The following is a 26,300-nucleotide window of genomic DNA, read 5'->3' as shown; positions in this document are numbered from 1 at the left end:
CCCCAGCACCTGAAAGCAGCCTCGTGGTGTCCAGGAAATGAGTATGTGGCTCTAGATAGCTCCTTTAGGCCAGCTACTCAGGAACATTCCACAGCTTTTAGGTTCTCTTCTCAGGGATACAACAGATAAGGTACCAAAAGGAGTCTTGTTTACCAGTGTCCAAAAAACAAGTGGTTCTGAAGCAGTGACTCCAGATTGTCTTGAAATTAAGTATCTTATTAAGCATCTAAGTAAATTTGCATATCTTACACATGGTAGATTGTGATGTCACATGGCTTTCTGAATTTGGAAAAGTACTCACAAATTAAACTAGTTCATTAACATATATATATATATATATATATATATCAGAAAACCAAATCTTGAATTACTGCTATTTCCATGATGACATGGTTTAGTCATTACAATTTTAATACTTTACTTTTAAAAGTCCCATAGAATATTTTCTAGGAGCACTGTTTTGAAAATTTCAGGAACAGACAAACCTGTTGCAAGGGAATTGAGAACTATAGGTAAATATATGCTTTCTTTGAATACTGATCTTTGCCACTGTGTGTAACACAAGAGAAGATAGTGTGTTACACACTGCTCAAGCAATTACCTTCAATTTCTCCTCCAGAAGATGCAATTTTTGAGAGACTTAAATAAGTTGTTCCGACTACATCATTTTTTGTAAGTCGATCCCTACCAAAAAAAAAAAAAAAAAATTTGAATATGATGCTGGTTATAATGAAAATAAAAAATTACAAAAGTGGGTTGCAGACCATGAATATGTCACCTGACTTTTACACTATCATTAAACAGTGGCAGTGCTCAGCTCTCACTGCACACAATTAAAAATAATCTCTTGTTACACTAATCAGATCTCTTGTAAAGAAACCATAAAGGAAAGACTTGCTTAAATACTCTCATGCACTGTAAAAGTACCTGACATCTATAGAACCAGACTTTTCTCTGTTTATTATCATTTAGCTTAAATAATTTGATCAAAAGTCATAACTCACCAGTCAACAATTGAAAGTTTTATTTTCTCACACATCGAGGGAAACTGAAAGAAAAAAAGCAATGAAAGTAAAATAAGTCATTTTTTCACACCTGTAATGTTAATGCTCTGAGTTCCAAAAAAATGGCTGTTTACTAAAGAAACAAGGGTAAAAATACTAACCTTGATTTGAAGATAAATAATTTGATTCCATTCTGGATTAGCATTTTTCTCAATTATATTTGTGCAAACCTGCCAAAAATGAAATCAAATATACAACACATCAAAGATAAAATAGAGAAAACAAAGTGTTTACTTTACTATGATTTAGGACACATCATCATCTGATTGGAAAAATTCAATGTAGTAGTCAATAAATCCTGGATTAATGCTGCAGTGAGCCATTGATGCTCAATGAGTTTTCCACTGATAACTACTGTTAGAGTAATCTGTATATGCAGCATTAATGACTTTTGGAGGAAAAGAAAATATTGAAACAGTGTTTAAACATGAGATTTGGGTTGCCCTACTTTTTATTTTCACTAGCTACAATTAAATGAAATTATTGTGGCTTGTTATTTCCACAAGCCACAGCTCAACGTGCTTTTATCACAGCAGAGAAATGAGATGAAGGAATTACTTGATTCCAGCTTTCTTTATGCAGATTTTAGGGTAGATGAAGAATATACCTAGGGGAGAGCCTGCATTATTTGCTAGTCATGTCTTCTAAAGATCTTCTACACTATTGGGTGTGGTTACCTGACTAAGTAGAATATTAAATGACTGACAAAAAAATTGACTAGTAATGAATATAAGTTGTGCAATTGTCCTCCAGATCACATTTGGCATTCTAAGGAACACATTATTATTTAAACGTACAAATGCAGCTAATCTGACCAGAAAGATCTGTATCACCAATTACTAAAAGCAATCAGGAACAGCTGGTAGGCAAGCAATCTGGCATATGTGAGGTCTAGCCTTTAGTCATACATTCCTTTCATTAGTCACCAGTTTTACACCCTTCCTATTGTATCTTGAAGTTTGTCATTTTACAAAGTTAACTTTATTTTTTTCTTTTCTTTTATTTCCATAATTTCAGTAAATTTAAAAATTCATGTTGGCATATGAAATCTGTTCTCGGGACTACAATTAGAATACAAAGGTTCAGATATTTACTAAATTACCTTTTTCCCAGCAAAAGAAACTTCTACAAATGGATCTACCAGGTTTTTCTTGTCTGCTTCTCCTCCAAATATTTCCTTGACAGTTTGTGCAAAAGCATCATCCACTGGAGAGATGTCAAAGATTAAATTAAGGTAGTTATTTTATTATTATTATTATTATTATTATTATTATTATTATTATTATTATTATTACTACTACTATTCCTAAATATTAAACTGCCCATGCAATCTTACCAAAATCAATCAGCTCACAGATCTAGGAAGGGTAAAGTTTAACCTGATAAGCAAAATTCTGAAGTGTTGCAGGTAAAAACTGAGAATTTTGGCTTAGGAGCGATTGTAAGATTACACATTTTTCAACATCATAAAAAGCGCTGATGAGCTCCTGAATTTAAAGGCATCACTGTATTTGAAAAGCATTATACATGTATCTGAAGACATTGCTATTTGGCACAGATATAGGTGAGAAAATAGGCTAGCAAAGAAAATGCTAGCAGTAAAGGATAAAAAGTCACCTATATTCTATTCTGAACAGTTAACACAAATAACTATTTCTAATGGTATTCAAACGCCAAGGGACAAGTAGGGAGCAGCTACATACTTTGTGGAATGTCCTCAGCTCTGTAGATCTTGAGAAGGAAAGTGACCCATCGAAGTGCAATCCCAGCAGGTAATAAAAGATTGCTCTCCACATCATCACTTTCATTATCTCTCTCCCTTTTTTCAACCTGTCAGGGAACACAGTTGTAGACAAAAAAGACAAGGCAATGTACAGAATTAGAATTAAGGTGATTAGCTAAACTTCTGTTGATTAGCTAAAAATTATTGTTAGTTTCATGATGAAGAATGAGACTATATCAAATAATCAAGCCACAAAAATTTAATTCTAGTTAAACTATTTTACTTTCAGTTTTATCTCTAAAGTACTCAATTGTAAGAGCCCATTATAATCACACTTTCAAAATCATCATCATCAGACAATGATGATTTTGGCACATGTACAATGTGCCATGCAAATTTCACACTCATGTCAAGAGAAGGCGTTTACTACAATTAGAAAAGGCTTACACGTCTGATATAATTTACCAGAACTTACTGCTCCTCATTTAAAAATAAATACACCACAAATAACTAGACATATCCTTGGGATTTCAAGAATCATGAGGATAGCAGAGATGAATAGTTAATATGAAACTAAAAAGCAATCTGCCATGATTCTGGGGACCACATTGTATTTACCTAAGGAGTAACAGTATGCCAAAATATCAGACAGGAAGAAAAACAGAATTTAAATTACAGGCAATGGTCGGGTACGAAAAGCCTTACAAGGAAAAAATCGCCTGTTTTCACCTTGAGAGAACAGCAGACAGCGAAGGATTGGATTGTTAAAACTACCTACTGCTATAAAAGCAGTAAATTAATTGTGCCTGAATTAATTATTGAGGGGTCTGATCTACACCAAGAAAAATTAGGAGCTTTCTGGTACTCTGGTTTCTCTATGGGCTTGTCTATGTTTTGTAGTAGTGGAGACATTTCTGACTTAGTCCTGGAACTGGTATCAGTGTTACTCTGCCTGCTTAGCTATACTAAGGAGAATTACATATTAGCTTGCATGCAAAACCAGGCTAACACATCTCTATTGCCAGTACAAGAGGCAGGATCCACAAATGGTAGAAGTTGCTTAACTGAGCAGAATAGCAAAACAAGCTTTGAGTTAGCCACTTACTACAGGATGCTCTTGAAACCACTAGTAAATTCTGTCTTACCTATAAATACTGCCCAGAGAGCAAATTATACAGTATTAGAACAATGTTGGGGGGATATAAATAAACATCCATGGGATGGAGAGGGGAAGAAAAACATTTAAATTAAACTTACTGGCGGCTCATCTCCAGTTCCCAGGACAAACATGCTGACTTTCATATAGCCTTTGGCTCCTGAATTTGTATCTTCAGGATCATTCAGCAAAAGCCATTTTCTCATGACTGCATGGCCTGAAATAAAACAAACATCACCACCAGCCCCAGTAATAGTCATTACAAAATGGCAGATATCATATAAGCAGCAAGCTATTTCAAAAGTATGTTTTATCCTAAATGACCCTAATTATTTAACAAAATAATCCTGTCCTAGACAGGTCTCAATAGTGCCATCCAAGACAAGAAATCTGTTGTTAAACTATTTTGTCATACTAATTCAAGGACACAGTTATCAAATATTTTTGCACTATTTTTCTATTTTTTTTTATATATTGTTGGATATTTTGAAGTTAATGCTTAAAGCAGCAAACTTAAATACTTTACACTAAGTTTCTTCTTTTACTTTAGAAATTCAATGAAATGTTTCAACTTGTAGTTTCAAGGAAAGAAGTTCTGAAGTAACCATTACTTACCAGGCTCATCATAAACATAGCCAATGTCAATCTGAAATAAAGAACAAAGGCATTACCTCTGAAGAAATACCAAAACAGAAGAATGGTTGGGCAACTCTCCCCCCATGGTTTTAATTGTTCTCTTGTCACAAACAGAAGACAGTTTACAAGAGTATTACTAGGAGGAGAAAGAGAAAATGTCTCACATTGAAAAATGAGGGATTTCAAATGGATAAAGCAGCCAAGAAGAAAATGCAAGAAAATATGTATTAGAACTAACACATGTAGTTATTTTCTTCTTTTCTTGGATCCCCGGATTTTTCATTTACCAGAGATACAAGATGGGGCTGGTTTACTGCTCCTTGAATTCCCTATGCTCACTTGTTATCTTATGTTCAGACAAGCTTTTCAGAACACTTCTGTTCCTTTGTTCCTGCTCAACATGTCATCCTTCAGTTCCAGAAGTGAAACTTGTTTTTTTTTAATGAATCATATATTTTCTTTATTAAGAATATGACTGTTACTTTTCCCAGTGTCAAACCTGGACAAGATTGCCTCATTCATTGTATCAGATTTTAAACATGTTCAGGAATGTAAGTATGTTTGCTCATGGATTTAGGGCTAGTATTCCTTGCAGGTAAAGTCTGAAAGGGCGATTTTCTAGGCAGAATTACCCTTGTGGTTTCCAGTTGGAATGTGTGCCTGCAGGAACAAAAAGAAGCTGAGTGACATGCTGTCACCTGCTTAGTGAATAATCAGGTTTCCACAGAGCAATACACCACTGACTCAATCACTAGAAATCACAAAGAAAATCACAAAGAAGCAGTGAGAAGCAAAAAGCAACCAGCTCTGTGGCTGAAAGTGTTACATTTAGAAAAGAGCACTCTTCCCTCTTTGCATAATTTTGTAAAAAGCAGGTCTAGACACCCATTGAATTTATGCAGTACCAAATAAACAAGCAGAAAAGACAGCCAGCACAGACACTGGAAATGTTGTAAAAGTGGATCCCAGTAGCCATTACAATTGCCATGGGAATTCTTGGCAGGCAGATGTCTACTTCCCAGAGATGATCACAACAAATCCAAATAAAGACCATCTCACTAATATCATCAGAACCACAGAAGCTACCTTAACTAAGTGAATTTTTCAGCATAGTTTTTACTTAACTTCTGACCAGAGGAATACCTCTCCACATCATTTGAGAATGTGTATCTTTATGCCATCATACATATCACTATTCTGCCTATTAGTTACCTAATAAAATTATCTTTTCAAACCCTACCTCATACCAAACAATCACCTGACCACAAAAGAAGAAAAAGTTACCTGGATGCAAATTAGAGAACTTGGTATATAAACCACACAAATTTCTTTAACAATAGTCTTCTACTCAAATAAAAGAAACTGCTTACTAGTGCTTTGAGCAAATGTTCTCTAGCTCGAGAAGCAAGATATCATCAGGTCATTCTTTGGCCTCATGAAAAAGAAATATAAATTTAAATATTTAAAACCAGTACTTAAAAGGTTCTCCAATTTAATTTTATTTAGTCTAGATATGGAGCTTACTTCATACCCACCTTAAATTCACCCATTAGACAGTCTGCTCGTAGGGAGTAAGAATCATACACCTAAAAAGACAGAGGAGCATGAAACAGGACAGGTCCTAAACAACCTCGTGAAATGGCCAGAGGATGCTCCAGGGATCCAGCAGCCTTGTGAATATGCACTGGTTTTTCTTACCCGAATGCTAACTGTTTCATCAAGCAGCTCTAGAGGAGTCATGTGGACATTGTAGAAAAATATCTGTCAAGGTAAAATAAAAGAAAAAAATCCAGTATTAAAACGATAAACATGTAATTACTTGAATATGAAATGCAAAAGCATTATTTGAAGAGGCATACAAAGCATGCCTGGTACAGTACTTTTACCCCACCTCCTTGCTGAACATATTATGTGGTAATTTAGTGCAGAATGAAAAACCGAATTTAGTAAATTGACTCAGTACAACACAGACAAGACAGTCACAACTTCAATTTTAATAAACACTGTCAGCATAACTATGCTGTAAACAGCCCCTTGCTCCTTGCTCTGCACTTCATATTTTTCTCAAGGAAGCAACTTCAGAAATGATAAAGTTTATTTGCCAGAACACTAAATCCTGGTCGAACCATCTCTGTTGGAGTTGTCAAAGAGGCCTTGTTTAGGGTTAGTGGTGATAGTGATTGTAATGATTTGAATTTTTGAAACTCAAGGCCAGAGTAATAAAACTGATAGTTTGATAGCATGAAGATATATATACTATTTATTAGCTTGTTTTCATAATAGATCATGCCTCACTAAGCTTGGTCTTTGATCCCAGCTATATTCCAGTCAGTATTTTATACAAGAAAGTGGAAGGGTATGTAAACATGGTCCCTCCTATTGCAGTTTTGGACTACTATGGATATTGAGACCGCCAAGGAATTGTTTAAATATAAGGTGCAACCTACTTTCTGCCCTTCCTACTTTTTCCATAAATTTTTTTTCATAAATCTCGACTGCTACTTATAGCTTAGTTCGAGTTTCCAAGTTTTACAGATTTCTTGGTCTTGCCTGTGTGTGTTAAACATGCTTGCCACGCAGTTCCAAAATCTTCTGAATTTTCCACACATGCCCAGAGAGTTATCCTCAGCATTTTCTCTATTACATTTTAGTTTTGCAACATTAGTCTTCGAGCTATGGGATCATTCTTGTGTTCCTTAGATGGCTTTGAATTTTCTCCTGTATTTCAGTGTGTTTGATGTACAGACCCCCTGTCTGGACAGAGAAATCTAGTTGTGTTTTTACAAATCAAGGCAGTGACATTTCCAGATTCTGGGGCAGTCCTATGGCATTGTACTGAGCACTCGTCTGCACACACCATAGAGGTCTACAATGATTTCTAATTAATTTTTCTGTGATTTTTATAACCTGCACACAACTGTTCAAAGTGATTCTGTCACATGGCCAACTGCACCAAAGAAAATGTTCCATATGTCTCATATGAAGTCTGACTTCCTTCTAGATAGTTTTATCTGCTCGGACTGTCCATGACAGAGATGTGTTTCGTGATGTGAATACATAAAGAAAGGGACTGGGAATGGCATCATGCATGTTAGCCATAATTACCCATAAATATTAGTAAATTCTTATTAATCGATCATAATGAAAGCTGTATTAACTATTTCTCTACAGTTGATAGCCTCAACACTTCAGCTAGGGTGTTCTTACACCACTTACTTCATCAAAAAATGGGTTATTTCCTCTTTTGATTCTTGTCCGGTGTGTTTGACCACAAATATGAACTTTGACTACTGGTTTTATGTTATTTCCAGGCAACTGACGACCTTCAATGATTCTAACACGAATCTGGAAAAAAAAATCAAATATTTGTACTAATTCATTCTCTATATTATCTGTGATCTTGATCATAACAATTCCTTATTATAGCAGATATGAACCAGACTTTGCAAGCTTAGTTATGATGGTAACTAATTTTACAAGACAAATTAGGGCTCATCATTTCACTAGAGTTTTTTCACTTGCCTTTAGCATTTATTTTTAAAGCTGCTACAGTAGTTTGAAATCTGTACAACTATACTTTAAATAAGGTTCATCCCTATTTCAGTCAGGACTGTACAAAATCAGACATCTCAGTAACAGGAACATTTGAGGAAAAATTTTGAAATACTGGCTTTCAAATGAAGAGGGTAATTATCTCTGTGGTGCATTAGATAAGCTGACATTAAATTATATTCAGGCTGTGTAAAAGGAGCAATGTTATGCTCAGCAGAAAAAGGGAATATGCAATATTTAATAAGTCTAGTACCTGAAAATCTTGTGGTTTGTTAGAGAGGATTCTCCGTGTTTTCTTTCCTTTGGTGATGCGTTTTGCCAGCTGGGCTTCCTTTGTGCCACTTGGAGCTGTTGGTGTGATACCAGCAACTGGACCATCCAACCCATCCTCGTAACCTCCATCATCTTCTCCATCTCACATAGCAAAAAACAGCACAATTAATAAATAAATAGCTTGCTGTTAAAGTTACAGGAGTAAGAGTCTGATATCCAAGAGTTCCACTAAAATTCTATTATTAGCTCACATCAACAATGTTTTTTGCCAGCTACATTCTTCCAACTCGTTTTGAAAGCTAGTTGTTTTAGCCTGCTTAAGAACAAGTTTATATCCTAACCAAACTAACTCTAGATCAGTCTCTCTTCTGGATACAGAATGTCTAATACGATTCCCATGCACTTTTAAAATCAACTGATTGAAGCAAAGTTGAGCTGTAATCACCCCCCAACTAGCTCACAATTCACCACAAGGATTCATTTTACTCCAGTTGAATAAACATTGCTGTTGAATGAATCCTGCTGTTTCCCGTCAGCAAGACTAGGCAATAGCACAACATTGGGTTTTAGTTCAGAATCTTGAGTGCATGAATACATTTAGGGTCTGTCATCCAAAATAAAACTGAATCCTTCTCCACAACATTTAAGTGTGGAAGAAGTTTTTCAGTAAGGTTCTTTGACAGTTCTGAAATCAGCATACCTCTGTGGGAGACAGTTCTACAACCACATGACACTACAATACTGAATCATACTCTGAGATTCCAGTGTTGCAAAACAGGATCCATAAATATTTAGACCACAAAAGTGGTCACTTCCTTGTCTTTCCAGCTTTTCTTAACTGGACAGTGACTATGGTAAAATTTAGAGGAAGAATGAGCTATATCTCTGGTTGTTGGCATCAACAGAAGAATGTATACTAACTTCATAAATTACAGGCTGATAAAAAAGTCATTCATGGTCCTTGTAAGAGATGTATAAAACCAGAGAGACTGACATACTATGTATTTTATACATAGTATAAATAAAGACTCACCACTTTAACATCTCTCAAATGCATTTGCTTGAATGGATCCATGCAGCTAATTGATCACATACTCTAGCACTTAATTTTTAATTTCTGAAACTGAGCCGTAGCTATCTCAGGAAAAGTGATTTCATTTCATGGGAAATCGATATTTACAATAACTAACTAAGCTGTGTTTGATAATTCACACTGAAATAATTTTCATGCAGTTGCTGAATACTAAAATACTTCCATTTTAAATTCTATCTCTATATTACAGTTCAAAAACATTTTAAAAGCTATCAAAATAATCTCACAGAAGTGAAATTGCATTTTTAGCCTTCAAGTCCACATTTCTATAAAATTATTTTGAAGTGCAGTAATTTAACACACAGCTTTTGTGTTTATATTACTTATCCTCTGAGAGAAGCCAATGCAATCAAAATTTCCCTCCAAAAGACTCCTGATTTCAGTTTTTCCTTCTTATGTTATCTATCACCAAATAATGGTGAAACTGATTTACTTCTCCTCAAACACAAAACATTTATTAAGCTTCCTTCTTTCTGCACAAACACAGCCTTGATATTAGGCTTATAATTTTCCAATCAACTGCAAAAGCTTGTTATTTCACAGTTCTTTTAAGAGTCTGGAAAACCAGATCTCAAAAATACTCTCAGCAAAAGCCTGATTAATATGATATACAGAGAGACCAAAGAATATTCCCCACCGATCATAGTATTTCATTAGATAGTCAAACATCAACCTAATATAAAATTATGTCTTCCAAACCTTAATTGTTCTAAAAGGGAAAAGAGCTTTGATTATTCAAGAAAATGTTTTCACAAAGCTCCCTGTCATTGAAAGTAATAGATGGGATTTCTCTGCTTTTTGGTCAGCCCTAGAATTGCAGCAGATAATTGCTGTTTCCTTGAACATTCAAAACCCTTTCTTTCCTAAGCAAAAGCCATTTTGAAAAGTTTTTAAGCAAACAGAGAAAATGATACTAAAATCCACTTTATGTCAGGAAACGCAAATTTTTTTCTTAGCTTCTGAATCATACTCAGTTTCTATAAAATCACTACCTACCAGTCTTGACATGCTTGCTTCTGGCGAACAGTGCTGCTGAATCACTTTCTTGCCTTACCTTAAATACCTCCTAGAGCTTTTAATAATGTTCTGAGAAAAGGTTGAAATACCTTCCTGTGCACTGGTCCCTCCTGGATCAGCTGGATTTGCAGGTCCAGCTGGTGGCTCATATCCTACTACCAAATCAATTGTTGCCTATAGAGAAATACAGTTTTTTATGTAGCTCACAGTATTCATAGCAGTTGATTTAAAGCAGTAAGTTGCTCTAACACTGTGCATGAACAGTTAGCTATTCATGGGCACAACAGTTTTATAAACTTTCAGCTACTAGTAAATTCATAAACTATTAATAAGCTAGATATATATACACATAGGAACAATAAAGATTACATAATTTGCAGCTCATAGACTAGGTTCTAAAATAATATCTAACAAACGGAATCACTGTGTTTATATGTAGAAAGATCTGTGACAATACAAGCATGTAAAATGTTCTACAAATATTAATTTTAGTTCCACAATATTTATGGCAGACAAGGTGACATCCTAAATTTGTAGAGAGAAAAACAAAAGCAGTAGAGAAATAACAGTATTTCATCAACAACTTAACAAGTCTGAACCATAAGTAAAATTTCCTATCTGGCTTTTCTAATCTGACTCCATCCTGGAAGAAAAACACTACGTCATTTTCCATTCTAATTATAGAATTGTCTTTTTTGTGCTTGACTGTGGTTTTGGATTATTGAACAAATCATTATTATTCCTAGTTGCCAGAGTAACATGAGGAGTCAGCAAGAAAAGCCCAACCCTGTGACCAGCTAATCATGATATTAAACTGCAGCTGATGAGAGACTGAAATTACTCTCAGAGTCTCTCATTATTGAACTGTACTAGAATGCAGTATGAAGTGCCTTAACAGCTACACTGCACAAACACAGTAAGGTCCCAGGCTCCAGAAACTACTTAATTAATAACTAAGCACACTTAAATCTAAACATGTGCTAAATCAAGTTGAGCAGGTTCTTGTGTAACTTTCTGAAGGGAGCTGGCAGTGAATCTGTGTATGACCATGTGCTTTCCAGAATCAGTGCTATGACACAGGTAGCTGTTCCAAAGCATAAAGGTGCATATGGAACTTGGAAAATGCATTTTTTTTAATGGCTGATTTCCAGACTCTGTAGCCCATAATATTTATGACACATATATACAAACACATAATATATACAGAGAAAACAAAATTGTATAGACAAATATATATATACACATATGTATATATATGTCTGGTTATAAATTTCCTCTGTCTGAAGCTTTTGCTAGAAATTTCCAAGAATTAAATTGATATTAGCCCTGTTGCTGGAGCATTTTGACCAAGAATACAGCAAAACAAGAAAATGTAAGTCACTCACTCCAGTTTCTTGTCCCCTTTCATTCAGTAGAGGTATGAGTTTGAAGGGAAAAGATCTGCTTTGGTTACCTACAAGATCCTTAAGTGCTACAGATGCACTGCCAATTAATCTGAAATTAAATAAAAATCATTATTAGAATGCAAGTATACATCAAACAGAGGTTCCCATTTTTTCTTTTGCTAGCATTTGTTAGTTGACCAAGTAACTCCAGCCATGACTTGAAAACTCAAAGCACAACAAAAGACCATTGCAAATGTCATGTAATTATTGTGTACTGCTAATTTTTAATTTCTGTTTCATTACACTCAAATGTGTTGGTGTTCTTTATGGCAGCAACAGCTTTAACCTAAAAGAGGTTAAGAAATGAAATTATTTTTCACATATTTTTGAAAATAATCTTCTGTATAACTTTCAACAGCCATGTCACTTATTTCCACCACTGAATTCTTATTGGCAAACTAAAAAATATAAAAATTTCTTCCACTACACATATTTGCAAACTCTCTGGTGAGAGGTAGCAAATATAAACTAGGTATAACTCAGAAAGAGACACAAAACCAGACACATCCATGTCTTTGTAATGAAAACAGTGAAACAGAACAAATGCAATCAATGTGCTTATTAGAGAATCAAAAATTTCATCTTCTTGCCCATACTCTGCATTTTGGAATAGGTTCATCTTCTCACTTCTAAATTCTCAGAATGTTTCTAATGGTTCTAGAGTGGTCTACCAAAAGAAGGTTTCAAAGGGATCTGACATGTGGTAGACTCTTCTGAGCTACTTCTGCCTACTTTGGGACTGCATGTGTCACTCCCACCCTCTCCCAGAAAGATGGAAACCACATGCACTTTTTAATTTAGGCAACATTTCTTAGTGTGATACTGGTCTCATGATACCTGGCACTGTATTTAATTCTCATGGTATGTAGTAGCAGTTTACTCCCATATTGAAGTGGATTACTGGAATAACTGAGATTTTTTTCAATGAAAAAAACCAAGATAATTTTACTCTGTAAATATTTCAAAGAACATTAGTTACAAATAAAATACCAGCTTTGCTGCCAAAGCAGAAAAAAGATACACAGAGAATTTAACTGAGGTCCCCCAAAGTTATAGAGGTTTTTCATGGAGCAGCTAAGGATGCAAGGGTATTTTTTGACATGACTCAAGAGCACTATTATAGCTACTCTTGCATACTGTGTCAAGAGAATGTAAATTAATTTTTTTGCAAAGTACATTAGCATACCTAAGTATAAAACATCAATTTCCTGCAAATATACCTTCCAGGTATTACACATAACAACTTCTGTTCAGCTGCAGAAACTTACATATTTTGAGGTGCCATACAAGGGAAAAACCCAACAAGACTACCCAATTGTGTAGACCAAATCTGATTCTAGAGAAAGAAAATACATTCCTACGCACATTTGTAAAAAATTTATGTAGACTTGACCTCCTTTTGATTTGATATGAGCTGGAGTGACTTAACTTCAAAAGCATCATCAATTCAGATGCCATCCAAAGTAATCTCAACTCATCAGGATGAATGTTACAGCAACCACACCCTCCTATCTGGTGACATTAACTCAAGAATTGCTATCCACCTGTGCTTTTGAAATTTTCCACTGTATATTTCCATTTCTACATCCTCATCAGCCCTCTACAAATGATAACTACACATATCTGAATTCATAGTAACCATTTTTAAAATAGTGATCACCTTCAGACTGAAGAGGGAATCAGTTACATGGACTTCTTGCTTGCAACCAGCTGCATTTATTTATGTGCATATTTATGTGCCTTTATTTCCCCCTCCATTAGCAGGCTGGGCAACAACAGTCTCCAGTCTATTTTCCAATCTAACAAGATTGAGAAATTTAATAATCAGTCTATAAACTATCTTAGTCCACTTTTAGACTTCAGCCAAATTCTAAGCTTTGGGAACTATTCTGCCTTTCCCAAAGTCATCCTGTTCACTGGATTTGGGGTATTTCACCCCTCCCTTATCAGAACCACAGAACTGACAAAGCTGGAAGGAATCACTCATGATCATCTAGTCCAGTGCCTCTACTCAAGCTTAGTCACCTAGAACAGGTTCCCCATGACTACATCCAGACTGGTTTTGATCATACAGCTACTCAGCAACTGAAGTAATACCTTCCAAAGTAGCAAGGAATGCCTCAAAGTCATCCTTAGGTATCATCTTTGTCACTTTTGTACAAGTCTTAGAGAAAGCCTTTTTTCTGACACACTTCTCTCAGGTCTCTAATCTTTGTGCTAAGTCAGCTAAAGTGAGATCTCAGGAGCTGTTAGGAGATCATACCCATCACCAGTTCATTAATGTTCAGTGCTTTGCTGCAAGGTCTGCTGCTGTACTTCCCTCTGACAGGTAATTAGATCCCTGGTTCTCTGCATGGCTACTGTGAAGTTGCTGGGTTCCTCTGAAGACCTTTTACCTTCAGGCAGGATTGTATGTGATCTCCATCTAAAGTCATGACTTACAAGATAACAAGGGATCCTTTCCATCCAGCACGGCTGAAAAGACTTTCTACCACCTGTTCATTGTCAAAGGACACTGCTCTTTGCTGGACCTATTTCAGCTTCTTTCCTCTTGCCTGAGCAGATCAACATTTGCCCATTTAATTCCAGATCACACTAGTCTCTTGACACCATCAAATGGGACAGTTTCTGCTACTGCAATAGCTTAATGCATTCTCTGACCTTTTGCTCATCAGCTGTTTTAAGAGAAGACCAAAGCAAATGAGTATTGTTTCTTAAATGTTTAAGTATCTTTTTGGCCATCCCTAAGACTTCCACAGGTATATGCCAAATCAGTCTGGTCTCTTAAACTTTTTCAGCTTTGCAGGAGTAAAGCAAAAACCCTGTCCTCCCACAAGCAGTTTAAATTTTGTGGTCTACCACTGGAGAAGACACCAAAAAGAAATGCAAAGACCCTACTCAGAAGCTAATTTTGAATCTTACCAGGCTTATGAGAGTTTCCCCACAGTGATCAAAGGAAAATACCTGGTTTATAAGCATGAAATCAATGAACTACTGATGACCAACTACTAAAAACTGAGTTGCATTTGTGCCAAAGCTAATTAATCCGTTAGTGCTGTGGTTAACACTTCCTGTTAGCTGCCTAAATAACCAAGCGAAGTGAAACTTCACACCCATGTCTGGATCAGGAAGTGCTAACTCACATTACCAACCACTTTATTATTCCTCTTGATCTGAACGTAGCAATCTAAATAATAATCCTAAATTCTTTAGCCTACCATGTCCTGTAGCTGCTTACATGATACTTTTACTGGAAGCCCCAAGGTTTAAATTACGAGTTAATTAAGAGTCAAGCATTTAAATGCTTTTCATCTACTTTTAAGGATTTATTTTAGCAGAGGTTTATATTTATGGTTCTCATCAGCAAACTTAATGCTATGCTGCAGTTATAATTATTTTATTTAACTTTTCTTTCTCAGTGGGTATATTTCATTATAGATTATGCTGCAAGATCCAACACCCTCCCTTCTGTTATTCCTTCTAAGTTAAATTATTTTTACTAAGAAAAACCTCTATTTTATCTTTACTTATTTGATAATACTCCTTGCAAGAAGAAACTTCAGAAAAGGAACAAAACATGGATACTGTTTTGAACAGGGAAGAAAACCCCAAAACTGAATCTTAAACTGTCTAGATCTTGCATACAGTGGATGCAAGGAAATCCTACATACAGTCACACTGATATGGAAAAGAATCCACATGAAAGGGTACAGCTGTAGGAGGATTTAAACAATCTGGGAATTATTTGACTATGAGAAATCCTTAGTAATGATTAAATAATTTGCTGCACTGTTCATTTTTCTGTTAGAGCAAAGGGTGTGCCCAATCTGTTTTTCCTGTCTCACTAGGTTACGAACTACACAAAGGGCACAGGGAAACACATAATCCCAGCTTGTTCTCTTAACTTCACAGGGACAACTGACATTCCTGTGGGGTTTTGGGGATTTTTTTGAACTGCATAAAGATTGTGCTTTGAGAATTTGAAATCTTTCTACAAACAGTATTAGATGTAATAGAAAACAGATGTGTTCTCTTTTCAAACATCTTTATGCTGGAAAATCTAACTAAGCATGAATCATACGAGTCCTCTGGTTTATTCCTATGATAGTCGGTCTGTATACAGTGGTTTTATTTATCTTTTCCAATTATTGTGACTTTTCACCATGAAGAGCAGTCATTAACCTATCTGCAAAAGTTTAGTGATCCTGTAAATAAAGCAGTAAACTTTCTCTCCAGGAAAACAAAGAAATGGAAAAATATCCAAATGTTCTTTCAGGGTTAATTTACAGAAACATACCAAAGCAATGAGTTCAGTGCCTTGGCACAGTGTAAAAGCAGAATAACATCCACTGTACTGCTCTTTCTGCATGTTTAAAAACAGACTGGATGAACAGTAATATCAGCTTTTAGGAGCTGGAACAAATCATGTCTTATATTGCAATCTTCTGCTCTGTTGCTCCAGAGGGACAACAGAGCAGGTTCTGTAGTCTACAGGGACCTGTAGAACTGCAGGTTCTGTCTGTAGTGACCTCTTGGGCATAGCACCATATACATGTCTGGAATTAGTCAGGACTAAGTGAGTGGAGCAGCAGAGTGTATATTGGCCAGGAGCTTCGTGAGTAAGCAGCCAGAGAGGGAGGCTGGGCTGACAAACACAATGCTACATAGACAGGCATTGTGCTCCACTTTTCCAGTCCTGAACTAGCTTGCAGACAAACCATGGGAGTGTTATTTGCACACTTGTCCACTGAGCACTGTTCTGAAATGCTGCAGTACTTCAGACGTGTATCTAACTACAGACTTTTTCTTAAGTATTAAAAGAGGATATTGTGAAAAAGTAGCAAATCTATGATATGGTAGTCCTAAATCTCTCTCCAACTCAATAAATAGAATCAGTAACTCTACAGAAATACAGGTTATGCATACAATCAAGTGGTAGGTGAGAAACTTAATCCACATTCCCTCCTCTCATGTACTCTTTCATCTAAATGTGAATGTTCATAAATATCAAATCTCTTCTGTTGTTACAGTGCTTTGTGTCTTTAAAAGAACTACAAAATGCTATTTCCTATTACCATGTTACAATAAGGATGCCTGCTCACGTGTTTTTCACTTCTCACCCCCTTATCCTATTTCCCTGCCAATATCCCTTCCAAACACATCAGACATTGCAAATATGAGGATATTATTGAGGATCTGTTTTCAAAGAGCATTACTGAAGTTGTTAGTCTGGCCTTGGTATGAACAACTTTCTGTGCATAAACCCAAGCAAAACAAACAGGCATTTGCACAAGCTGGGGGTTAAGAGTTACAAATATGAGTCTAGATGATATTTACAAATATAATTTGAAGAAAACCAACCACATGACTGCTAACTTTCAACCCATGTACCAAATGAAACATTTTAGGTGCTTCAGATAATAAGTTTCCTTTATTTTCTCATGCATTATAAAGTCCATTACAAAATTCTGATCACTGATAAGCTTTCCTATCTCAAGTTTTAAGATCTCCCTAAAGTCAGAGTCATACAATATATTCCTGCCTAACTAGCCTGCAGGAATCTCAAGAATGAGAGACCTGAGGGCACTGGCTTGATTCACAGTGATTTTACAACAGAGCTGTTAGAGTATTGTAAAAACCAGAATCCACATGTTGGGAGGAGGCAGAGAGTAGTAAAGAAAAGCTAACAGTGGATTTGGGCTACTATGAGTAAACATGAATGTTTACCTAACACACATGGATCTGCCATGAAAAAAAAGAAAGAAGATTACATGATCATACTTCCTTTCAGAATAGCAACAGAGAATACTACTTGACATTAATAGAAAAGACAGAGCACAGCAAACAGCAGCCACCAGTTCCATTTTCCCCCTGTACTTCTGTGTTGAAAATTGTGTTTAATACTGGGGTGGGAGTGGGTAGGAAGAGGGAAAGAAGGAACATACTTGTTTTGTCCGATTGTTTCAAAATCTTTCACAATAATTGTTAGGGAAGATGAATGATCCAGAGCAATTCCTTTCAAGTCAAATTCAACAATCTGAACAACAAAAAAAATCAGATCAAACCCAAATTATAATGACAAATTATGTAAAAATTAACAGCAGAGTAGCATATACGACAAAATTATTCAGAAATAAATTTTGCATTTAGTTAGAGACCAAATCCAGCTTACATTTGCAAAAGTAAAGTAAAAAAGGCTCATAACATGTATTTGATTTGCTAATTACTAGCAGTAATAACACAAATTGTTTAATAGTGAGCCATTGCTTCTTTTGCAGTTCCACTTCTTCGCACTAACATACATATTGTATTGTCATTCATAATATCTGATATTAATCCCCTCCAATACTGGCTGAATTCAGTTGCTATTGAATTTAAACCAATAGTTGTGTGTTCCCTTTCTTTATAATTCTGATTGCAAAATGTAAGAAAAATCTAACTTTCATTTATTGTTGTGAATAAACACTGCCAAGGAAACATTTTCCCCAAGAAAAGTATTACTGAAGATGCAACAGAAGACTAGGCCTACAAATAAACCATGAGGACATTCAATACATAATTCCTTTTAATTCTGTATGGTTTTTCCTTGTACATAATAAATTATCCCCTTATGTTCCCATACATGTGGCTAAACAATGGCTGAGAATCATTTTGATTGAAAGAAAGTGGGAACAAAACCAGGCCACAAACTCATCAGTTATCCATCTAATTTTACATTAACACATTTCTGATGATTTGTAGTACATGGCACAAGGTGAATCCATTCACCTGTATTTACTAACACCATGAAAGAACACACAACACTAGATTCTCTTTCCAACAACATGCTCAGCTGTTGAAACTGATTAATGACCCTACAAACATTGTCTGAAAATGAGCAAGGATTTATTTTTAAAAAATTACCTCATTCCAAACAGGATTGAGTTCATTTTCAATTTTCTTTGTTTTCTTTTTTTCATCTGCAAGTACAAACAAAGCGTGATTATTTATTTTTGCTAAAGCACTACAAAAATACAGTATTTTTTCCTTTCACTTTTCTAAAGAAGGTTTGAACTTTCAACCAAATGTTCCAATTCTTTTTATCTCTTCCAGAAGTTGCATATTTTACAATCAAAAAGTCCCCTGGGCAATTTTAGTAGTTGAGGCTTTTTATTGTTTCATTTAAGCATAGCTAGATGCATTTCCAAAAAGCAAAATAAATATTTAGGTTTTGCAACCTTTTATGACCCCTAGCTTCACCTTCAATAATCATGAAAAAAAACAGACTAAAATACTCAGAGACATCAAACCAAACAGTAACCTCTAAGTGATATCAGTAAAGTACTACTTTTGAAAGTAGTAAAGAAAATACGTTACATCTTTACCACATTTGAGTTACAAAATATTTTTGAATATTTAGCTCTGGAATAAAATCACATGAAAAAAAATCTTAAGAAGATCCACTTACAGTGTTAGCACTGTCTGGTTTAAATGAGCAAATATTAGAAGAAATACAAATGCATGTAAGACGAAATGCAGTCCTTCCTGAAAAAAATGGTTTCCAGAGATGCAGATATGACTTCACTGAACTTACTATGGCCTAAAAATAACCAAAATTGCAGATTTTCCATATTTCATGGCTAAATTTGCATTTGAGCAAGCTACAAATCATAAGAATATGGAGTGTGGTGCAAATCATACATGGCTTGGCATTATTTTTCCTGTTCAGTCACAATATATGTATACAGCTCCAATAGATGATGTCTTTTGACACTCAGAAGCACAAAAGAGCACAGACAAACACACAGCTCTTTAAACAGACATTGCACACATTAGTGATAAAACAAGCATGTTTAAGTATAGGGTGTAAAGCAGCTGCTGATCTCCAAAATGCTCAGCCACCACAAGAAGTCCAAGCTTCAGACACACTCCCCATCTTTAAGGACTCCAGGAAATATAATTGCAGTTTTGTTATTTGAAGTTATGACTGTACTTAACCTGGAAAATGTTGCAAAGGTCTAGGAAGCAAGAGTAAAGAAATGCCAAATGGGGAAGTTCACATACCCACTATCAGGCTGCTGACTGTGGTGGCTCTTTTTTATTGGATGAGAGTGGGATGTACTGAAAAAGTCAGCTCATGCTGCAAATTGCAAGAACTGACTCCCATTTATGTAACAGGAATTGTCTACAATTCATACAGGATATTGACTCACGTTGTAGGACAAAGGAAAGAGCTTTCATAACATACCATACTGTGGCCTGACATTTTGCAGAACAAAGCACTAATTAACAAGTTAGTGAGAGAAATTCAACTTTATGCTTTCTTATAGGAGACAAAGCATTTTCAAAACTGGGTATCCCAGAATATCTGAGGTTGGGCACTGATACTTCAAGTCCCTCTAGAAGTTGGGATATGAAAAGATGTTTTCACTGCCAGTGGAAAAAATGAACAGTTACAGCTGTTCGTAAAGATGATAGTAAATTACAGACCTGATTCTGATGGAACTAATGGATAAAAGTCCTATGATCCCAGCCTAAGCTAAAATGTAACTCTCTAAGGTGAGTCCTGGCTTGAACAACAGTCAGAACAATTCTTGACAAGGTGCTAAATTTTCCACTCTGAATTTTCCATGTTCACAAAAGCAAGATTTATGTTTCCACTAATATGCATATTCTAGATTACACTGAGAAAAAACTCTTTTCCTGTTATTGATCTGTGTGAAAGTTGGATGAAAAAACACTGGGAAGCACAGCTTATGCTGGGTCTTAGTTGTAATTTTAGTCAGAATGTGACATTCACATTCTTCAAGGAAATAGTTTGAATATACTCTCGTCTCTTTACTGACTTCCTTTTCATTACACTTTTATCGGTATTTTAATGCATTGGGTGGTGGTGGTATTTGTTTTTAAGCTCTTGGCAAAGCTTTTTCTTCTTCCAATCAGAACTCTTTCTTGCCAAGCAGGGTGAGGTGGATTGCTTGGTTGTTCCAGTTCACAAAAGTTTCAGGTCCTCAGGCTGTTTTCCTCTGCTGGTAATGATTGCAGCTATAGCAACCAAGACTAAACCACATCAGGACAAATTGTGCAATAGGGCCAGTCACCATTTTTAGTGTGAAACAAGAAATTATTGTGGATGCAGGTACAACACTCTGTTCTCGTTTCTTTAAAAACTCACTACAATAACTGTGGTACTGTAGAAGTCACTGTTTGCTTTACCTTGATGGAGGCATTAGACTATCCTATATTATAACATGTTAGTTAATATTCTCAGGTGGAAATGACTGTAATAAGAATTTAATGGATTAGTGTCCAAAAAAAATTAAGATGAGCTGTTTAAATAATAACTGTGCATCATTAAAAAGATTACAGTAGAGCAAAACACTTAATATTTCCATCTTAATTTTTTTCTACTATAACTAGCATTTTAATCAACATGAGCAAGTGGGGAAGAGCAAAAGCAAACATCACCTTTTACAACAGTCCTAAGTCTAAGATTCAAGAGAGAATTGTATTTCCATTAACAAAGTATCCCATAAAACTCTTCTCAAAGGAGAATTAAGACTGCATGGTGGCAGCAACTGCAGGATCAAATGGACAGACCTTCAAAACCCTGGAAATTAAATTTAGATAATTTAACTCTCTGCAAAACAGAAAATTTAAATAATTATACTCTAAAACTATTTTCTTTCACATACTGAAATATAAACTAAAATAGCTTTGAATTAATGTAGGCCTGCTGAAAAGCTCTTAGATTAAGCACAAAGGGAATCAAGTTGGATCAATCAAATCAAATTCCATTTTACCTCTTTTTACTGCATAAAGTGGAATGAGACAGCGAAAACAAATTATCAAAGCACTAAATATCCTAGCATTGATTGCACATACAAGAAATTGAATCAATTTTTACATGCTGAGATGAGAATCTAACAAACCAAAGCAATTATACTGATTTAATCATTATTACTTAGTGTCAGTTTAGCAAATGGCTAAAAAAATCCAGTTTTCTATATCAATTTGACCAATGAATTGTCTCACATTGAGTGACAAACCCATAATTCTGCAAGAACAGCACCCAGTTCCAGAGAGCAATATTCATTTACTCTCAGGGTGTAGTTCTCTTTGAACTGTGAGCTGTTCTTAAAGTAAATAAAAGTTCCATCCCATTGGACTCGACACAAATGTGTAAAAAAAAAAAGGGAAATGCTTGCACAAAACTTCTCTGTTAGAACAGAAACAGCAGCCCATTTCCTCCTAATATGCAGCTAATATACATCACTATAACTATTATACTAACTGCCTAGTTGATATAATGAAATTATGAAATAGATGAAATCTATTCTATCCATAAATGAAACCATATTAACTTACATGTCTTAACATATAAAACATTTGCAGTCACTTTCATACTAACAGCTGCAGGATCATGAGCTTTTTGTTCACAGCATGGCTGTAAAGGTCTGAGACTAAAAGACTGTGTTTCCATGGGAGGCTTAAATTTACTGAACTTGACATCAGCAAAGGCCCTGTAAATTAAAATTTGAACAAAATACTGTTCTAATGAAATGCCATCTTCTGTCAAATGAGTGCTGTTCACTAAGACTTTACTAAGAATATTCCAGAGTCAAACAAGAACATAAAAATGTGCTGCAGGGCCATGCCATAGTCCTGCAAACGCTTGAGTTTTTCCCAGTCTAGCACTCCCAAATGTATTTTTTATGTCCCCCAGGATTTATACTGAGTAGGGACTAAAGTTAAAGATTAATGCCCTTTGACATAATCTTCCCAAAATAAGACTGGTTTCCTATCTCTACATATTAACAGGGTGAGGGGGGAACCAGCAGTGTATACATTAAAAAAAATCATGTATAAACATAAACTGCTGGAATTCGAACATATTTCAGATATGACTCTATGCCCTTGCACTTGGTAACCAGGCACTCCACTTACAAATTAAATCAGAGCTGCTTAATAGCTGGTAAAAGCCTGGTATTTTCTGTCCCACTTGAATCATTCTGGACAGGAAGCAAGAAATCAGACTGTTGGTATGCAGTAAAATCACCTAAATAGAAGTGGCAGGATAATGAGAAATTAAATCTCCTACTAAAAATCTGTCACAATTATGAAGCTGACACTGGTTAAGCATGTTTGGGAACATTAAAAATCCCAATTATAGTACATAAAGGATAAATATAAAATAATTCCTTGAATGTCTGTTGTCCAATTCCTGTGTTTGGATAACTGAATGACTGAAAAACAAATCCAGCAATGAAGAAAAAAACATCTGTAACCAGCTAAAAGTGAACTGCATTAGAGCACATCGAAAAAAGGTTACAAGGAGGGATTAAACAGATACTTAAGCATAAAGTATGGAAGGCATAACCAGCTCTGGAGCCTGAAACTGCAGGAATAGAGGCAACACAGAAAGGCAAAACTGGCAGGAAAGCAAAGAAAGACAAGGAACTGGAAAGAGAAAATGGATACTTAAGAAGCAGCAGAATGTGAAATGAACCAGGGAAATTGCAGTATATTCACTTTTTTCATGGCAAGTAAAATCATATTTTAAGAATCATTAAGTTCCAAAAGCTACAGAGACAGGCTCTGCCACTTGTTCTAACACACAGGGTAGTTAAAAAAAAACAACCTCCTTGAAAAAAAGGAGGAAACTAAAGGAAATGGAACTATTTCACATCTTTCTGATGCTGAAATAAATGTATCTGAAAACTTGTTACTTTGAAAGTAAAGATTCTGCATGTGCAGTGTTTTGTCCTTTTCCTACAGCTGTCATGATTTTAGATTAGGTTTCAAAAGGTGACAAACTCCTGGAAGGATTTTTCACACTTTAAAATGCCATTTGGATTTCAGTGCACAGTCAGGAAACCAGGTCACCAGGAGGTAAAATGCCTGTTTGTCACAGTTTGGTTTGATGTATTACATGGTCCAAAATTGCTTAAAGGTTTTCACACCTTAAAGATAAATCAATACTAGTAATCAAGTTCCTCTAGTCTAGCCAAGTGAAATAATGATGGCAACAGGTAAAGTACACTGTAAAACATAATTAGCTTTACATAAAAATGCTAATTTTATCACCGTCTTCTCCTTCTCCCATATATAATTGTGAGCAATGAAAGTGGAAAAAAACCCAGTTTCTTTCCAAAATCTTGTAATTTAATAATCTCAACAGGCAAAAGTTTGATACGCAATTCTGTTTGTGGAAAAAAAGCCACCACCACCACCAAAAAACCCCAAACCAAACTAAAACAAAATCAAATACCTTCAGAAATAGTACTACTGTTTTTCAATATACTACTTGTAACAACAATAAATCACGTTTTTATTGTAAATGTGTGACAGTGAGCAGTGCCTGTTCAAAGTAATCAAGACAGTAATGAGTTTTCAGATGGAAAACAAGGTAATCTTCAATATCAGAATTAAAAGTGGGTTCATTTACACAATTAGATTTGTTTTAAAAGCAACAGGCTAATCCTTTGGAAAAGCTTGTAAAATGTGGATCCTGAAACAGAAGTACAGCTGGTCAGAACAGACCAATGTGCTCCACCCAGTTCAAACTTCATTCAGGTAACTCCTGTCTTAATTAAAAAGTCTTCCCTAAAATGACATCAGATGTAATTTCAGGAAAACATGTTTTCCCAGATTTTCAAATACTTACAAAGGGCACTATCTTTTAAAAATCTTCTTCCCTGACTACATTTATGACAGTTTTGCTTACCTTTAAAAATAACAGAAACGATAGGATCTGGTTTCCCAAACTTGGTTTTAGGGATATTGGTAGCAGATTCCACAATCACCCGAAGCATTGTTTCCTGTCTTTGCCTAAATGTTGACTGCTACCGAAGGAATTAAATCTTCAGTTTCACAGTCCTTAACTTCTGGACTGAAATGCTAGCAGGAAGAGGAGGCAGGGAATTACTGGTTTACAGCAAAGGAGGTCTATGGGTGGATCTATGACGGACTAGCTACTCAAAGCTCTGGGAAAAAAAGAGTCCTGTAAATTGACACCAGGTTCTGTCTTGCTGCTCAGAGAGAGCTCTCGCTATTGAAATCCTCTAACAGAAAGGGCACGCTGCAAAAACTCGGATTTATTGTTGCTGCTTTTATTATGCATGATAAATCTCTCGTCAGATACCAAGGCAAGAATAAGCATTAAGCAACATGAACATTAAGCACGACTCTAAAACTCGAGCTAAACCACATCTGCCTCTCGGTATACAAAGGCATGAAATTTCACGATGGCTTTTATTTTTTCCCCCTAAATTTTAGAACTTCATTGTTCGCAAATGCTTTTAGTTTGTCTCCGTGCCAGCATAGTTACAAACTGGCGATGATCCCAAAAAACACAGTGTAAGTCCTCCCCCTCCTGTTGTATTCTGGAACGACACTACAGCTTCCCCACGCAACATCTCGGATATAGTAGATTTCTTGAGGAATTCTTGAAATATGTATCCACAACTAAAATTTTAGAAGTATTAAGGGAATGCGGGCAAAAAAAAAAATAATTAAAAGTGCCAAGACCCTCTGTATTTTTTGCAGGTATATGAATGTTTTGTCTTAACACAAACACGTGCACCAACACTCCGGTAACATGAAGCAGGTAACACTTACATGTCAAGCACAGGAGCGCTGAGGTCCTCCGTGCCCAGCGTTAGTTTTTCTCAGCTGTGAACAGATGAAAAAACCCGAGAGGTTCACGCGGCCACTGCCACACGTGTCCCCAAGGAGGGAGGAGAGAAGCCAGCAAGATGGAGCAAAATGAGTCACAAGTGTGAGAAATGTGATTCGTGCTAATTAAATTGTAACTGTATTAGCAAAATTGTATTTAGATCAATAGAAGACAATTGTTACAGAGTGAGGGGGGAGAGGAGTGAGACAGGGCAAAGGACATCTTCCAGATGTTGCCAGTCGAAGAAAGATGTTGGAAGAGAGTCGAACAAGGATGTTGGAAGGGAATAGTAGAAGGACGTAGATCTGATATGTAGCATCGAGAAATAGAGTTTCAACCTTGAAATGGGCCAAAATGGGACGATTCCAGGCATGGAATTTAATAAAAGTCTTATTACATCTGCTCAGTCACATAGTGCGATGAGCCTTCATCGGAAGTAAGATCCTCAAAAGAATGAGAGACCCCAAACCCATTAGTAGAGCATGCGCCATACAACATAGTAACGTAGATTTTAGGACTAGAAAGTAGGAGGAGTTTTCCAGAAAGTTCTGTACTAGCATATAGTATGTAAGCAGGATTTTTGGCCTTGATGCTTTGGTACGTGAGAAGAGGCGAGTCCGTCCCCGCATTCCCGGTCGGAGGGGGAGCCCCTCCCCGGTCGGTTTTGCTTATGCTTTATGCGAG

General features: G+C 35.9%; 1 protein-coding gene across 1 annotated transcript in view; it reads right to left on the bottom strand.

Annotated features, from left to right (window-relative positions):
• MYOF (myoferlin) overlaps window positions 1–24,873 on the bottom strand; it is a 62,224-nt gene extending 37,351 nt beyond the window's left edge. Inside the window, exons 1-16 of the mRNA XM_014875337.2 lie at window positions 24,666–24,873; window positions 18,863–18,918; window positions 17,905–17,996; window positions 11,900–12,008; window positions 10,604–10,688; window positions 8,385–8,545; window positions 7,796–7,924; window positions 6,278–6,340; window positions 6,115–6,165; window positions 4,559–4,589; window positions 4,045–4,160; window positions 2,768–2,894; window positions 2,167–2,270; window positions 1,166–1,234; window positions 1,005–1,048; window positions 602–684 (exon numbers count right to left, since the gene is read on the bottom strand). Of these exons, the coding sequence (XP_014730823.2) occupies window positions 602–684; window positions 1,005–1,048; window positions 1,166–1,234; window positions 2,167–2,270; window positions 2,768–2,894; window positions 4,045–4,160; window positions 4,559–4,589; window positions 6,115–6,165; window positions 6,278–6,340; window positions 7,796–7,924; window positions 8,385–8,545; window positions 10,604–10,688; window positions 11,900–12,008; window positions 17,905–17,996; window positions 18,863–18,918; window positions 24,666–24,753 (1,408 nt within the window). The 5' untranslated portion in view covers window positions 24,754–24,873. The remainder of the gene's footprint in view (window positions 1–601; window positions 685–1,004; window positions 1,049–1,165; window positions 1,235–2,166; window positions 2,271–2,767; window positions 2,895–4,044; window positions 4,161–4,558; window positions 4,590–6,114; window positions 6,166–6,277; window positions 6,341–7,795; window positions 7,925–8,384; window positions 8,546–10,603; window positions 10,689–11,899; window positions 12,009–17,904; window positions 17,997–18,862; window positions 18,919–24,665) is intronic.
• Between the last annotated feature and the right edge of the window lie 1,427 nt (window positions 24,874–26,300).

Source organism: Sturnus vulgaris, chromosome 8 (assembly GCF_052056855.1).
Source record: "Sturnus vulgaris isolate bStuVul1 chromosome 8, bStuVul1.hap1, whole genome shotgun sequence".
NCBI classification, from domain to species: Eukaryota; Metazoa; Chordata; class Aves; order Passeriformes; family Sturnidae; genus Sturnus; species Sturnus vulgaris.
Note: the sequence above shows the minus strand (reverse complement) of the source record. Positions and strands in the feature narration are given on the sequence as shown.